We start from the raw sequence: 17,022 nt of genomic DNA on the forward strand, positions 1-17,022 counted from the left end.
TTGTTTAGTTTTAAGTGTTCTTTGTAAATTTTTGATACAGTCTTTCTTAGTGTGTATTTTCCACAATTTTTCAGTCTGTTACTTGTCTTTCGTTGCCTTCACAGCATCTTTCTCAGAAGAAAAGTTTTTAATTTTAATGAAATCCTACATTTCCATTTTTTCCTCCATGGAACATGCTTTTGTCGTTGTATCAAAGTTATCCCCAAAGCCACCTAGATTATTTCCTATGTTATCGTCTAGGAGTTTCGTAGTTTTGTGATTTACATTGCATACATAGGTCTATGATTTACTTAATTCTTGTGAAGGTTGTAATGTCCGCATCTAGATTATATCTTTGCATATTGATGTCCAATTATTTTAGCACCATTTGTTAGAAAGACTGTCCTTTCTGTAATTGCCTTTGCACGTTTCTCAAAAATCAGTTAATTATAGTTGTGTAGGTCCACATACTTTTTAAAAAGCAAAAATCATTCTCATTTCTCAAAAATCTGCAAGAGAGGCAAAACCTATTTAATGTTAGTTAAACAAATATATTAGAAACAGCTGTAAACAGAACCACAATTTTGTTCATGCAAATACACCAGCATAAGGGAGAGCGTATCTGATAACGTAGGGTCCCACGCCAGGCAATGTAGTAAACTGAGACATTCATAGAATTCAGGCTGTCCCCTGAGATAATGTATAATTTAATGGGGAGTTCACGTGGACATGCTTACCCTGGAAAAGAGCGTGACCAGGGGTCACATCCTCATGCAAGCACATCGTGTGCTGGGAACCCATGGGTGAGGAACATCATGGATGGCACCTGTGGGATGCATCAGAACAGTTTTATGGAGGAGGGAGCATTCGAGAGACACCTAAAAGATCCATCAGGCTCAACAGATGGTACATTTCAGGTGGAGAGGCCAGTTTCAGCTGAGGTGAAGACAGGAAGTGAGCATTTTAGTCAAGAAACAACTAGAATGATCCATAGTCGGACTAAACGGTAGGATTTGTGTAGGGGTGTATTGACTGGGAAGGTAAATTGGAGCCACACCGTGAGGACCTCGAATGGGAAATGGAAGGCCTTTGTCTTAAAGTGGCATATGCTGGCTGTGTGTGAACAGGGCTGTGATACAGTCAGAGCTGTGCCTTGGAAAGATTGACATGTATGTGTGCATGTTATTTCTGTTCCAGTGTTTCCTTTCCCATGAGGTAGTTGAGGTTTGTGTGGGTCCGAGGTAAGCGCCTGCAGCTGTAACAGAATGTGAGTGTCCTTGCTCAGGGTGACAGCTGTACTTAGTCTCAGCGGATATGTGGGTTGAAGGTTGTACTTGGTGAGTGAGAAATGTGCAGGCCCTACAGTCTGACTCCAGGACTGACTCAGCTCGCTCACCAGTCAGGCCCTGCTTATTACGTTCCTGTTCCTCACCTGGTGGGTTTGCCTCTTCTCTAGGGGAAATTAGTTTCTGCCTCTTTTCTCAAAATGTGAAAATTAGCAAGTAGCAACCACTGTGTAAAGTGTTTAACAGGCCCGGAGTGAAATGACTGATGTAAGTACAGAGGACTTTTGTCTCCAGTTGAATTCACTTTTATTTACCTTCTGTGCAAGGTCAGGAAAGTTATATTGCTGCTTTAGTAACGATGCTTTTGAACATTGTTCAAAGCATGATAAACTTCTTATCTGAGAATATTTATTCACCACTCTTTGAGAGTTTATTGTAGCAAAGAAAGCAAATAGACTGAGATTCCTTGCAGAGTTCTTTGTGAATCAGCAAGAGGAGGGGATGGGAGTCTTGTGGTGAGGCTTTCTTAGTAGTTGCAGGACTGGGAATGATACTTTGTTATGTAGCATAATTGTCTTTGGGTAATTCTTTAACTTCTTAAAGTTGAAGAGGGGTTATCAGAAGATAAAGTTGTTTGTGTTTAAAGTTAAATGGGGTAGAGGTATATCCCATATGGAAATGCAAATACAAATATACCTAATATTTTAAATCCTCTCTGTAGCAGTGCCTCTTGCCCACACATACAGTATTCACTTATCTAAAGAATCATGTAATGGCTTTTCTTATTACATAATTAACATATTTTATGTTTCTTAAGATAGTGGCAGACTAATCCTCCATAATATGAACTGTGCACTGAGTCCCTCAGTTGCAGACCCAATATGTATGTGAAGTTTAAAGTATTTCATTTAAAGTAGGTCAGGTGCCATTAAAAAATACAATGTGGAGGCTGGGCGCGGTGGATCACACCTGTAATCCCAGCAATTTGGGAGGCAGAGACGGGCGGATCACGAGATCAGGAGATGGAGACCATCCTGGCTAACATGGTGAAACCCCGTCTCTACTAAAAATACAAAAAATTAGCCGGGCGTGGTGGCAGGCGCCTGTATTCCCACCTCCTTGGGAGGCTGAGGCAAGAGAATCACTTGAACCTGGGAGGCGGAGGTCACAGTGAGCCAAGATTGCGCCAGTGCATTCCAGCCTGGGCGACACAGCAAGACTCCGTCTCAAAAACTAACATAATATAATATAATATAATATAATATGGAAAAGTAGAACTCTAAATTTTGAAAGCAGTACCACTCACTTTGAGAAATAGTCTAGCAATGTGGAGGTTTTTTAGGTTTTACAAGACATAAAGTCTTCAAAAAAATTTTTTTAAATAAGCTCCCAAGTTAAGGCAGTAAAGGCAATTGACGTATTGTTGGTGTGATGCTCAGCTCCTTTGTTTGGCTTTCTGGGGCTGCTCGTCAGGTCTTTGAGGATCTCCTGTGTTGCCAGATCTCGGACTCTCTACCATTTTGCATCCTAAGCAGATCTGATCTGGAGAGGGCCTGCATTTGTCAGGGCAGAGCAGGGACTGGGTTTGCTCCCGGACATCCCATACCATTAGTTGTTTGTGTGAGTGCTTAGTCTATGGGAGGCTTCTAATACATACATACACATTTATTTATTTATTTATTTATTTATTTAGAGACAGAGTTTCGCTCCTGTTGCCCAGGCTGGAGTGCAATGGTGCGATCTTGGCCCACTGCAACCTCTGCCTCCTGGGTTCAGGTGATTCTTCTGCCTCAGCTTCCCGAGTACCTGGGGTGACAGGCATGCACCGCCACGCCCAGCTAATTTTTATATTTTTAGTGGAGATGGGGTTTCTCCGGGCTGGTCAGGCTGGTCTTGAACTCCTGGCCTCAGGAGAACGAGGCCCCACCTCGTTCTCCCAAAGTGCTGGGATTATAGGCGTGAGCCACCGTGCCTGGCCGTAATAAACATTTTTAGTTGATTGAAATAATCATTTACATTTACATAATCTCCAAGACATTATGATCACATGAAAGTTTTAGACTTTGAATACATTCTCTCCAAAAACAGATAGGAAAGGATCCACTCTAGAAATAAATTATAACATGTTCAGAAGCACCCAACGAGTTGTCACATTGTATTTGATATTTGTTATTAAAGCAGAAGCAGTCGTTATTAAATACGTTGTCAAATGCAGGGCATGATCCTCGGGATACAGTGCCACATGCTCCCAGTGTGTCCCTTGTCCACTGTGGTGTGTCATCTCGTGCTCAGACGCCTGCCCTTAGCAGGCATCCAAGGAGGGGTTAAGAGATGCAAATGGAGTTAAATCCCCCGTGGGTCAATGAACAGTTGAATTATTTGTCAGCCATCAGAGGTTGATACGTGAAGTAAGGATATGGTCAGCTGTTGTCTGTGTTTATGGGAGTAACCAGAGGTGGATTTGCTCAGTTTGCAATTTGATTTTCTAAAAGCCCTTCTTTATTCACTAGTTGCTTCCATATGCAGATGTTTGGCTGAACTCACAATGTAGCAAACTGATTTCTTATCAATGTGGTCTTGGCCCTTAAAATTGTGATCTTGAAGTCACCTGTATTAGACCAAGTCAGTACCTGACAAGTTGATCTCTAAGAATGTTCCTTGTGCTTAAATCTCCAGAGAATGTCTGTGTTTCCAGAAGACTGATTGCTGGTGGGAATGATACCGTATAGACCACATTCTCTGCCTAGGTTCCACTTAATCTTTTCCCTAAAGAAGTTTTCATTCCTTTCAGAATTATATCCCATGGAAATATATCCCAGTTTTATAATGTGCCAGTAGGTTTGATGCATACAAGTTTGATTTACCTGCTAGTTTTCAGGAACACAAAGCTCTTTGAGACTTTTTAACTTCTTGGTTTAAGCAAATGTTAAAACCAGTTTGAGGCCGCGTAGGGTGGCTCAAGCCTGTAATCCCGGCACTTTGGGAGGCTGAGGTGCGTCGATCACCTGAGGTCAGGAGTTCAAGACCAGTCTGGCCAACATAGGAAAACCCCATCTCTGCTGAAAATACAAAATTAGCCAGGTGTGGTGCCACACGCCTGTAATCCCAGCTACCCACTTGGGAGACTCAGGCAGGAGAATTGCTTGACCCTGAGAGGCAGAAGTTACAGTGGGCCAAGATCGCACCACTGCACTCCAGCCTGGGTGACAAGAGTGAGACTTCATCTCAAAACAAATAACCGGTTTGAACAAGTCATTTTGCCTTCCTTATTTCCAGTCTCCTCATCTACAAAATGGCTTTTCCCTAAAATCCTGTCTGGCTCTGGAAAAACCCATGGCCCCTGTGTGACACGCTGGATTCCTACCACCCCCAGCCACCCCTTCCTGGGCTCTTCTCAGGATGCCTTGGTTGGTTTTTGTGAGATTCTCAAATGCTGAAAAACATTAGAACTTTAACGGTCCACGGGTAATAAACTCACTGTATTTTCTTTCATTAAATAAGCACAGATTGAATGTCCCCTTACCATCGGCAAATGGCTGTTTCCAAATCCGCTGTCATACTTCTTATCGTCATGCACTGTTCATGAAATTATGGAAGGCTCGGTAATGTTCAGCGCAATTGGATTCGTTGATGCATAAATAAATGCATGTCTGTCTTCATTAGGAAGCACCCTCCCTGTTGTTGGTGTCCCTGTTTGTCAGCACCTCTGTTGTCCTTTATCTAAATTTTAAGCTGCAGGAGGTAAGGTTTGCCTGTAATTGATTTTTGTAGAGGGTTTAGCGTGCCCCGTTATTAATCATTATTAATCATGTAGACATTCTGAAATCGTATTTTTCAGATTGTATGGAAATAAGTATTTCTAATTATTCTTGGTAGGATTAAATTATCCAAAGTATACATTAAAACTACATAGATTTCATCCTGTCTCCAGAATGCAGACTTTCTCTTCCATCCATTTCTTGTCCATTTTAAATGCCTCAGTGTTACACTGGTACTTAATGTACTTTTTTTTTTCGAGATGGAGCGTCGCTCTGTTGCCCAGGCTGGGTTGCAGTGGCACGATCTCGGCTCACTGTAACCTCCGCCTCCTGGGTTCAAGCAGTTCTCCTGCCTCAGCCTCCCAAGTAGCTGGGACTACAGGCGCACGCCACCATGCTCAGCTGATTTTTGTATTTTTCGTAGAGACAGGGTTTCACCATATTGGTCAGGCTGGTCTTGAACTGCTGACCTCAGGCGATCCACCTACCTCGGCCTCCCAAAGTACTGGGATTACAAGCATGAGCCACCACGCCTGGCCTTAATGTACTTAACAAAAATTTTTAACAGCTTTTTTGAGATACGGTTCTTATGTCATGTAATTGCCTTGTTTAAAATGTGCAATTCCGTGAGTTTTAAAATTTTTTACAGCTATGTGCAGCCATCACCAGAGTCAATTTTAGAACATTCTCATCACCTCAAAAAGAAACCCCCAGGCTGGGTGCGGTGGCTCATGCCTGTAATCCCAGCACTTTGGGAGGTGGAGGCAGGCGGATTACTTGAGGTTGGGAGTTCGAGACCAGCCTGACTAACATGGAGAAACCTCATCTCTACTAAAAATACAAAATTAGCCAGGTGTGGTGACACATGCCTGTAATCCCAGCTACTCAGGAGGGTGAGGCAGGAGAATGGCTTGAAACCAGAAGGCAGAGGTTGTGGTGAGCCGAGATTGCACCGTTGCATTCCAGCCTGGGCAACAAGAGCGAAACTCCGTCTCAGAAAAAACCAAAAACCAAACCAAACAAAAAAAACCTTGCCTTTTAGTCACCCAGTTTCCTGTGTCCCTGTCCCCATGCAACTACCAGAATCAACTTCCTGTTTGTATAGGTTTCCCTGTTTCAGACATCGTCTGTATGAATGGAATCATGTAATGTGTGTGTTTTGTAACTGTGACTGGTTTTTCCCTTAGCATAATGTCGTCAAGGCTCATCCATCTTGTTGTATGTGTCAAGACTTCATTCCCTTGTATGGCAGGTTAATGTTGCATTGATATGTGCATTTTATATACACGATAATGATATATGCCAAATCTGTTTTCTCCATTCATTGGCTCCTGGACATTGGGCAGGCTGTTTCCACTTAAAAGTCGTCCCCCTACCCCGCGTGCAGCATCTACTCAGCCTTTCCTATTTCACCCTGTTCCATGCAGGACCTCCACAACCCTCTATCTGCTTGTTTCTGTAAAAAATGCTATTTTGAGGCAGGGCGTGGTAGCTCACGCCTGTAATCCTAGCACTTTGGGAGGCCGAGGCAGGTGGATCACAAGGTTAGGAGATTGAGACCATCCTGGCTAACACAGTGAAACCCCGTCTCTACTAAAAATACAAAAAGAAAATGAGCTGGGCGTGCTGGCGGGCGCCTGTAGTCCCAGCTACTCGGGAGGCTGAGGCAGGAGAATGGCGTGAACCCGGGAGGCGGAGCTTGCAGTGATCAGAGATCTCGCCACTGCACTCCAGCCTGGGCGACAGAGCGAGACTCTGTCTCAAAAAAAAAATGTTACTTTAAAATTTCTTCAAAGATAAAATCCTACAGAAAATTTCCCATGACGAATGTGACTGTTTCCTTCTTTTAGTGCAGTCTTTTTTCTTTCCCGTTTTTTCTGAGCTGGATCTCTCCTACCTGCAACCGCCACTCAGTAACAACCTAGCTTGTGTCTATTTCTCTTCGTCATTGTGCAAACATCATAGAGTGCACTCCCACAAACCTAGATGGGGTAGCCTACGACACTCCTAGCAATATGGTGTGGCCCATTGTTTCTAGGCTGCAATCCTGTACAGCATGTTACTGTACAAGACTATGGGCAGCTGTACCACAGCGTTAAGTATCTGTATCTAAACATACCTACACATAGAAAAGGCACAATAAAAATACGGTGTTACAGTCTGGGTGTGGTGGCTCACGTCTGTAATCCCAGCACTTTGGGAGGCTGAGGTGGGCAGATCTCCTGAGGTCAGAAGTTCGAGACTAACCTGGCCAACATGGTGAAACCCCATCTTTATGAAAAATACCGAAACTTGCCAGGTGTGGTGGTGGACACCTTTAAGCTGAGCCACTTGGGAGGCTGAAGCATGAGAATTGCTTGGACCCGGGAGGCGGAGGTTGCAGTGAGCTGAGATCGTACCACTGAACTCCAGGCTGGGTGACAGAGTGAGACCCTGTCTCAAAAAATAAATAAATAAATAAATACAGCATTTCAGTCTTATGGCACCATTGCCGTATCTGTAGTCTGTTGTTGACTGAAACATCATTATGCGGTACATGACTACATTTAGATGCATATATATAGCTAGAGCAGGGATTTTTGGAGAGGAGTGGTCTTTATTTTTTTTTTTAAGAAAGATTCTTTCTAGCTTGTTTTTTCACTCAATAATACCTTATGAATGGCCCTAGATTCAGTCGGTATGTCTTGAATTTGATCTTTTTTTTTGTCCAATTGCCCTATTTTGTTCTTTTAAAAATTTTTTTAAATTTATTTTTGTCGTGTACTGATGGGGTGGGGTGTATGAGGTATTTTGATACAGGCATATGATGCATAGTAATCACATCAGGGTAGATGGAGTATCTACCCTCTCAAGCATTTATCCTTTGTGTTACAAACAGTCCAGCTATACTTTTAGTTATTTTGAAATATACAATTAAATTATTATTGGCTGTAGTCACCCTGTTGTGCCATCAGATACTAAATATTCATTCTTTCTAACTATTTTTTGTACCCAGTAACCATCGCCACTCCCCACTACAATTTTTTTTCTTTTGAGACGGAGTCTCGCTCTGTCGCCCAGGCTGGAGTGCAGTGGTGTGATCTCGGCTCACTGCAAGCTCCGCCTCCTGGGTTCACACCGTTCTCCCGCCTCAGCCTCCTGAGTAGCTGGGACTACAGGCGCCCACCAACCATGCCCAGCTAATTTTGTTTTTGTAGTTTTAGTAGAGATGGGGTTTCACCGTGTTAGCCAGGATGGTCTCAATCTCCTGCGTTTGGTCTTTTTTTTTTTTTTGAGACGGAGTCTCGCTCTGTCGCCCAGGCTGGAGTGCAGTGGTGTGAGCTTGGCTCACTGCAAGCTCCGCCTCCCGGGTTCACGCCATTCTCCTGCCTCAGCCTCCTGAGTAGCTGGGACTACAGGCGCCCGCCACCACACCTGGCTAATTTTTTTGTATTTTTAGTAGAGATGTGGTTTCACCATGTTAGCCAGGATGGTCTCGATCTCCTGACCTTGTGATCCGCCCATCTCGGCCTCCCAAAGTGCTGGGATTACAGGTGTGAGCCACCACGGCCGGCCGGTCTTATTTTTTTAATGGCTGCATGACCTTTTTACAACGTGCGTGGTATCAGAATATACCCGCCGCCGCCCGTTTGGGGATAGTCTTGCTCCTAGTGTTGTTGCTGCCACCAAGGGGATCCTTACACAGCACAGGTCTGACCCTGTTTGTCTCTACTGCGAGCCTCCAGTGACTCCTTGTGACTCCTCCTTATCTTGAATACAAGAACCATGCATCCATCTTCCACCCAGGTCCTTCCCGCCTCCCTCTGTTCCATCCCATCCTGTTGACTGAACCTGCCAGGTTCCTCTTGGCTTTTCTTCCTATTTTTTTTTTTTTTTTTTCCTGCGGAGAATGCCCCTTCCCTCCAGCATTTTAAGATTCCAAGCTCTAGTTCAAATCTGTGCACTTCCCATGCTCCCTCAGTATTTTTCTCTCTCCTATATTCTCAAGGAACTTAATTTTAATCTTTATAGTCTGATATTAGGCTTTCCGCTACATAAGTACTGATGTACCTGTCCACCCTCCTAAATTGCAGGGTCCTTAGAAACAAAACACGGCTTCCACCTTTTTAAAAAAAAAATCTTCCCCGATCATGAATTACAAAACCTTGCACATAGTAGGTGTTCAGTAAATATTCAGTAAACGGATCAGGTGACTGTAATTGCCCTGGGTTAGAGGCTGTTTCTTCCAAACTCCAACCTATTTGTTGCCATCAAGACTTCCCTGTTGGTACACTGCAGGCAGTCTTTGTGGGAGTGAGCCCAGGTTCTGGAAAACTAGTTACCAGTGGAGACAGCGTAATAGCGAAGTTTTGAAAGGCGAAATGCCTTTAAGTTGTGCCTTGTCCAGCCTCCAGCTGTGTCATCTTCGAACATTGAATTCACCAGAAAAGGAAATTGCAGCTGAAAAGAGAACCACCGGTGGAAATCCAGGTCTACCCGCCTCGTGATGGCAGGGTGGGTTGCCTAGGGCGACAATCAGCCTATAGATGCCCCTCCCCTGGTTAAGTTACTGGGAAGGGGCAGAGTCACTCTCAATGGGAGCCTGGAACTCGCAACAGCTCCTGGCTCCCTCCCTCCCCTCCCCGGGCTGTGTCAAATCCTACAACCACACCACACTAATTAGCCCGAGAATGGAAGGGGTTGTCATGGCGACTGGGCACTTTTTAAAGCGCAGGAATGGTGTTCATTATTGTTCCGTGTCTTTAGCTGTGGGGAAAAGGTCAGCGTGGCCGTTGTTTTCCATACGAATTTTGGCCCAAGAGCCAAACTGAAGGTGCAATGCCCCTCGGAGAGGCAGGAAGATGGTGAGTGTGGGTGAACTTTTTGGATGGAGAGGCCCTTTTGGTGTAATATCTTCAGTTTTAATAACTCGAGTGCCGGACTGGGGAATTGTACGGACTTTGTTCAGTAGAGACTGGGAGAAAAGAGGGGGTCGGGAACAGTGAAAGCCTGAGATAGAGATATTTTGGATGAAAGTCTTTTGAGCCTCAAGTGATTAAATATTAAATTTAGAAGGCTTCTCTGGTAGTATAAATTTAACAAAGTTGAGTAAGTCTGATACTTGATTCGATGTTCCTTTTATATTTGCTCTGTACTAGTCTTTGGTGCTGGTTAGATTATATTCCCAAATAAATCTCACAGAAGCGTTGTAACCAAATGCCTTCAGAACAGTCAGCCACCCCCGAGCCCGCATTTTTAAATCCAGAGAGATGGCGTAAGAGTCACCAAGGGTAATTTTGTTTTCATATTTTTATGCTTTTCTTACTTTTCTATGGATAATTTAATCAAGACTAAAAACAGAGAACCACAGTTCTTTGGACGTTTGCCCTAATTTGCTGGCTGCACTTGGACTGCTAAGTAAAGACAATTTGACCACAGTGTTTGTAGAAGAAATTAAATGTGAGAGAAGTCAGCCCACTAGGGCTGATGGCAGCTATTCCATCAAAAGCTGTGAGGGACAGTTGCAAAGCATTCTTTACATTTATTTTTTTTTTTGCCAGTTTTGAAAGCTTGTGGAATAATATGGCTTTATGTCTAATTTTGTGTTAATGACTGCATTGTTAAAGGTCACAAATTAAGCCACTTTGCATTCTTGTTAAGCCACTTTGCATTCTTGTGTTTTTTACCAGTTAGGTCCTATAGCACTATTTTTTTGTCATTGTATTCACAGTTGTGTGGGATAACAACGTGCAGCTTAATTAAAGGGAATGTGGGTGGGTGGACTAAAAAACCAAACCACTGTCCCCATGAGTTCCTAAATGGCCCACTTTTTTGTTTTCCCCTGAAAACCTATTGTCCTGGCCCCAGTGCCAGTTTGTTTGGCAGCTGAGCAAATAAAAGAACACATTTCAGAACATTAAGTCTTGGTCTGATTTCCCCTGTCTTTAATTTGTATGTTCTCGGGCTTACTTATTTAGTGATCAGAGTATGGAGATCTCAGTGAATAAGTATTTGACTAGAATTTGAGCAAAGTCAAACTCTTTTTTCACTCCTGTGTCTTCTCCTCTGGCTAGCATGGTCGTCTCCCTTCTCCACCCCCACCCCCACCCCCACCCCACCTGCCGCAGTGTGGGTATCCGCCCCTCACCGAGTCACTGTGTTCTTAGGTAAAAAATGCCTTTGAATTCAAATTTAAAAAGTAAAATGAAGTGACATTTGTATGACACTTTAGATTCTTTGGGGAAAAAATAGATTTTAAAGTGGTGGTACCTTTATGATATTTGTGATACAGCCAGAAATGTGAACATGGATATTAATATAAAGGAATTACTGATATCTTTAAAGATATGATAATAGTGTTATATTAACACATGACATATAGTAGAATCTTTGCAAATGAGATGATGTGAAGCTTGGGATTTTCTTTTCTTTTTTTTTTTCTTTTCTTTTTTTTTTTCTTTGAGACAACTCTGTCGCCAGGCTGGAGTGCAGTGGCACCATCTCAGCTCACTGCAGCCTCTGCCTCCTGGGTTCAAGTGATTCTTCTGCCTCAGCCTCCCGGTAGCTGGGACTACGGGCGTGCGCCACCACGCCTGGCTAATTTTTGTATTTTTAGTAGAGACAGGGTTTCACCATACTGGCCAGGCTGGTCTCGAACTCCTGACCTCATGATTTGCCCACCTCAGCCTCCCAAAGTGCTGGGATTACAGGCATGAGCCACCGTGTCCGGCTGGGATTTTCTTAAACATAAGGGGAGGGAGGAAGTAGCTTGTGGATGGGGCAGGATTGGCAGAGGTTGATGGTTGTTAAAGCGAGGTGTTGGTTCCACTGGGGTTCCTGTGCTAGTCTGTATTTCTGTGTAGGTTCAAGACTCTTATATGTGTTTTGAAGCAGGGGTAAACCAATGATGGAGGTAGCTTTATTAAGTCTGCCTTATCTAATTCCATTTTTTCTAATGGTATCCCATCTTTTTTTGCATGGTTTAGATGCCAGACCAGTTTGACCAGGCAGTTGTGCTGAACCAGCTGCGGTACTCGGGGATGCTGGAGACTGTGAGAATCCGCAAAGCTGGGTATGCGGTCCGAAGACCCTTTCAGGACTTTTACAAAAGGCAAGAGGGAGCTGGATTGGATTCTCTTTCTTTTCAAAGGGATTGGAGAAAACAGGGAACCATCGCAGAAGGTGACCCTGTGTGTCTTTCCGTTGCAGGTATAAAGTGCTGATGAGGAATCTGGCTCTGCCTGAGGACGTCCGAGGGAAGTGCACGAGCCTGCTGCAGCTCTACGATGCCTCCAACAGCGAGTGGCAGCTGGGGAAGACGAAGGTACGATGCGGGAAAAGAGTAACTCCCACCGAATCCCCGACAGATCTCGGGGCGATGCTCACGGGGTTTAGGGTTCTGTGACACTGCTACACAATTGTTCTTTCACATTAGGAGGATACTCCTGTTGTCATGCCTACCGTAACATTTTGTCTCCCGAACAGTTACTATTTTATTTGAAGTCCTTGACTTGTCAGGGATTCTGTTTCCTTAGAGAACGCATTGAAACGTCTCATCCTAATTGTTGGTGTGTGTGTATATTTGTTCAGGCAGTCAACAAATGTTGGCAGACAAGTAGCAGTGCTTTGGAAGTATGAGGCAGCCCCCAGTGTCTAAGAAACGATACCCCAGACCCTTCTAACTTTCTGTAATTCAAATATTGGCTTTTATCCCTGCAACCAGAGCAGTGACGGAGCAAAAAATCAGTAACCCGTCTGAAATCCTTTCAGTTGTCAAAAACTCAGTCCAGAAAGCGAAAAGGAAAATCTGCTTTTGAAGATGCTGTTGGGGCAGAGGCTCCTTAATCCCCTTTTCCAGATAGGAGCAGAGTAGTGGGCGGTCTGGCCTGAACATAAAAAATTAGTCATAAAATTTGTTGTATGACTTCTTTCTGGATCAGGGAACTGCCAAGAACCTCGTTGGGCTTCCACTCTCATTCCCCACCCACCTCCAGTGACTTGTCACATGGGAGAGACAGCAATGTGACTCGACACAGAAATGCAGGCAGCTGAGGACACGTGTGTCCTCGAAGAACGAATCCTCATTCCCAATCCTTCTGCCCTTACACACAGCAGTACAATGTCAGAAATATTTTAAAGCTTCCACTCGTAGTATGCTATTTTTAATTTAGGAGTTCGTTTGCTTTATAAAAAGAGGAAAGGAAAGAGGGAGAAAGCGGGGAGAGAGAGACGTATGTCTTGCGGTTTGACCAATGTGAGATTGATGACAAGTACTTAGGCATCACCTCCTGGCCATTCAGCAAGGAAAAGTCATGATGGACCTACCTCCCTGCTCTAGGGGAATGTTTTACTGGTGGGGGATTTAAGATATAAATACAAAATAGGGTAGAGATGGCATGCAGAGATAATCACATGAGCTAGCTATTGCTCTGCAATACATTACTGCAAACTTCGTGGCTTTAACAACACACATTGATCATCTCATAGTATCTAAGGGTCTGAGCTGGGTCCTCTGATCAGGGTCCCCCAGGCCTGCAGTCCCTGTATCTTGTGGCTTTGTTCCTTTCTGGACCTCAGGGCGTCTTCCAGGCTCACTTGGTCATTGGCAAAATTCATTTTCCTGTGTTTTTGTAGGACTGAAGTCCCTGTTTTCTTTCTAGTCATTGACTGGGAACCACTCGCAGCTCCTAGAAGCCCCCAAAATTCCTTGCCACGTGGCCTCCTCACGACATGGCAGCTCACTTCTTTCAGGCCAGCAGGATAGCCCCATGCTCCAGCTTAGGACGGAGTGTTGTATGATGTAATGTTCTCACGGAAGTGACATCCCATCACCTTTGCTGCAGTCTATGGCTAGAAGCAAGTCCCAGATTGCACCCTCACTCAGGAAGATTAAAGAGGGGTGTCACCCACTGGGAGGGTGTGCCCCCCACAGGTGATAGGTCTGTCTGCCTGGAATCTTACTCTCCACACCTTCTGTAGCCAACTTATCTTTAGGTCTTAGCTTGGATGTAGACTTTGAAAGGACTCCTTTTTGGACATTCCTCAGTGTACCCTACAGCTGGGGTAAGCCCCCTCCTCTGTTGTCCCAGGTCATCCTCTTCTTAGCCCTGATGTAGACTTCATATGCTGTCCTGCTGTCTTGCTGTTGGCTTCTGTGCGATCACCCAGTAGAGCACGTAGAGCCGATTGTTCATTTTACACAGTGCTGAGCTTAATCAGTGTCTAGAAGTGCTGAAAAACTGTAAGAGATGACACAGGATGTCATACATTTATTTACTTAGGAAAACTTTCTGAAGAAAATGGCTCAAGTGGATCTCTTGGCAGTGTAATATAATCTGCTCTGATTTTGTTTAATCAAAAGAAATTGCAGGCCAGGCACAGTGGCTCACGCTTGTAACTCCAGCACTTTGGGAGGCTGAGGCAGAAGGATCGCTTGAGCCCAGGAGTCTTGAGACCAGCCTGGAAAACATAGCGAGACCTTTTCTCTACTAAAATTCAGAAAAATTAGCCAGGCGTGGTGGCATGTGCCTGTAGTCCCAGCTACTCGCGTGGCTAGGGTGCAAAGATTGCTAGAACCCAGGAGGTCAAGACTGCAGTGAGCCCTGATCATGCCACTGCACTGCAGCCTGGGCCACAGAGTGAGACCTTGTCTCAAAAACAAAAACAAAAAAATTGCATTCTCTATAAAGGAGTCACCTCACTGCCTTCTACAGTGGAGTGACATTAGAGACCATTAAAACTCACCCTGGCCATTAACAATCTCTTCTGGGCTCCAAGTACTAATTCAACTTCACTTCATTATGGAAATGAGGCCCAAGGCAGGCTTTGGACGTGGTGTAGCATAGCGGACACAGAGACATGGGCGTTGTCCTCAGTTTGCTATTTTGGAAGATAAGATATTCACACAGTGGATGAATTAAATCATGCAGTACAGTCTTTTTAAAGGAGCAAGAAAACAGCTTCTTCAGGAGAGAGATCCCTATGGATTGAAATGATCAAGGAAGTATTCAAGAAGAAGTTTTTAAAGAGGAGTTCAGTTTTAATCGGTGAAAAGTGGGGAGTAGAAGTTGGATGGAAGTGTATTTTTCCATAGATACGTTAGGAAGTAAATGTAAACATCAAAGGATTTGAATTGTGCCCTCTTGATAGCTTTGATCTTGACCAGTGTTTGATTTACGTGTTGGAGAGCAGGTGTTTTGGTGTCTTGCTGTCAGAAGGTCTTTGTATTTAAAGCCTCAAACCTCTAATGAACGTCTGGTCTTCTGGTAAAGGAATGTCTGCCATACACAACAGGCGAGTGTGGCCAGTGTCGAAGGCAGCGAATTAGACATGGCCCCACGTCTGAACTGGCTGGCTTATCTAAAACATGTTTGTTCTTGTAAGGCAAGCATTCTTACCTAGAGGACTGGGGAAGCATTACTAGGAATTGAGGCGGCCTGTCGGATGCTCCATGGCACAGCCCGTGGGGAGGAGATTGCAGTTTATTTCCCTGCTGAACAGCTGTGTTTACGGTGCCTGAGGTGGGCAGTTGGTCCCTCTCCTTCCTGGTTTTGGTTTTTCCCACTGCCTCAAGGATTCCTTAAGACTCAAGACTTTTACTTTTCTGACCCTCTGGACTTCAGTGTCAGACTTTTCTTCTTCAGTTCTATGTCAGTGAAGCCTGCGGGAGGTATTTTTATAAAGACAGTGTACTGGAATAACCCACAGGATCTTAAGCTACCTAAGAAGATAAAGGTGAAAAAGAGCCACGTGAAAGGGTTGCTGTTGGTTATTGAGTCAAGTTCAGCCAAGCAGCGGCTGAGTGGGCACTGCCCTTTGCTCAGCTGCTTTGGTGCCTGCTTTGATGCCACATTCCCAGTCAGTAGGTTGTGCCAATTTGGTCTTGGCTGAGTCCTGGGAACGTGGCAAGGTGACACAAGGGCTCACATAAACACTTTCTGTATTAGTCTGTTCTCACACTGCTAATAAAGACGTAACTGAGACTGGGTAATTTATTAAAAAAAGAGGTTTGATGGACTCACAGTTCCACATGGCTGGGGAGGCCTCATGATCATGGCCGAAGATGAAGGAAGAGTAAAGGTACATCCTACGTGGCAGCAGGCAAGAGAGTGTGTGCAGCGCAACTCCCCTTTTTAAAACCATCAGATCTCGTGAGACTTACTATCATGAGGACAGCATGGGAAAGACCCACCCCCCATGATCCAATTACCTCCCACCAGGTCCCTCCCATGACACCTGGGAATTATGGGAGCTACAATTCAAGATGAGATTTGAGTGGGGACACAGCGAAACCTATCACTTTCCTTCTGTCATTGTCTAAATTCAGGGTTCATGTTCTTAATGAAACTGACAGGTCCCTAAAAGCATTTTCTCCATTTGTTTGCCCTTTAGGTTGGTGAAGGAGAATTTAAATAAAGATGCGGAAGAATAATTTAATAGGCAGGGGAAGAAAGCTGTCTTTTTAAAAAATCTACTTATATATTTATTTTGAGAGCTGTCTTTTTAATGGACTGAAAAGTAAAGCAAGTGTTTGTCTGATTCTGATTCTAACCAAGACATTTCTTTTGACTTCCAATGGTGGAGAAGACCTTTGTTCCTTCATAAAGTTTTCCACTTGTTCGTGTCATCGCTGTGTGGCTCATGAGAACTGACACTTTTGTCTTTTGTCACCACCACCCCCTTCCCCAAGGTTTGGCTATTACTTTTCCTTTTAAGTGCTCCTAAGGGCAAAATCATTAGAGTAAGTTATGTAATACCAAACAAAAATCTCAAAGAGAAGTTGAAATACTTCCTTAAAGTCCAGTCTTGATGAAAACTGCTTTTGCTACATGGTTTTGATATGTTCAGGGAATTCTGTATTTCTGAACATCTTTAACGAAGATCACATCCAACAAACTTTACAATTGTAGCTTCTGCACCAACAGAAGATATATATATATGTACTCTCATATACATGAGTATGTATATGTATATGTGAGTATATATGTGTATATATGAGTATGTGTGAGTGTGTGTGTATA

At 44.0% G+C, this 17,022-nt stretch overlaps 2 protein-coding genes across 24 annotated transcripts in view; one reads left to right on the plus strand and one right to left on the minus strand.

Moving 5' to 3' along the window:
- Positions 1-17,022, minus strand: part of BASP1 (brain abundant membrane attached signal protein 1) — a 1,209,505-nt gene that overhangs the window by 552,354 nt on the left and 640,129 nt on the right. The gene's annotated exons all lie outside the window — the stretch shown is intronic.
- The window catches only part of MYO10 (myosin X), a 275,069-nt gene that overhangs the window by 217,749 nt on the left and 40,298 nt on the right, over positions 1-17,022 (plus strand). The window contains exons 20-21 of the mRNA XM_050794761.1: positions 11,989-12,113; positions 12,212-12,326. Coding sequence (XP_050650718.1) covers positions 11,989-12,113; positions 12,212-12,326 — 240 coding nt within the window. The remainder of the gene's footprint in view (positions 1-11,988; positions 12,114-12,211; positions 12,327-17,022) is intronic.

This window comes from Macaca thibetana, chromosome 6 (genome assembly GCF_024542745.1).
Source record: "Macaca thibetana thibetana isolate TM-01 chromosome 6, ASM2454274v1, whole genome shotgun sequence".
NCBI lineage: Eukaryota > Metazoa > Chordata > Mammalia > Primates > Cercopithecidae > Macaca > Macaca thibetana.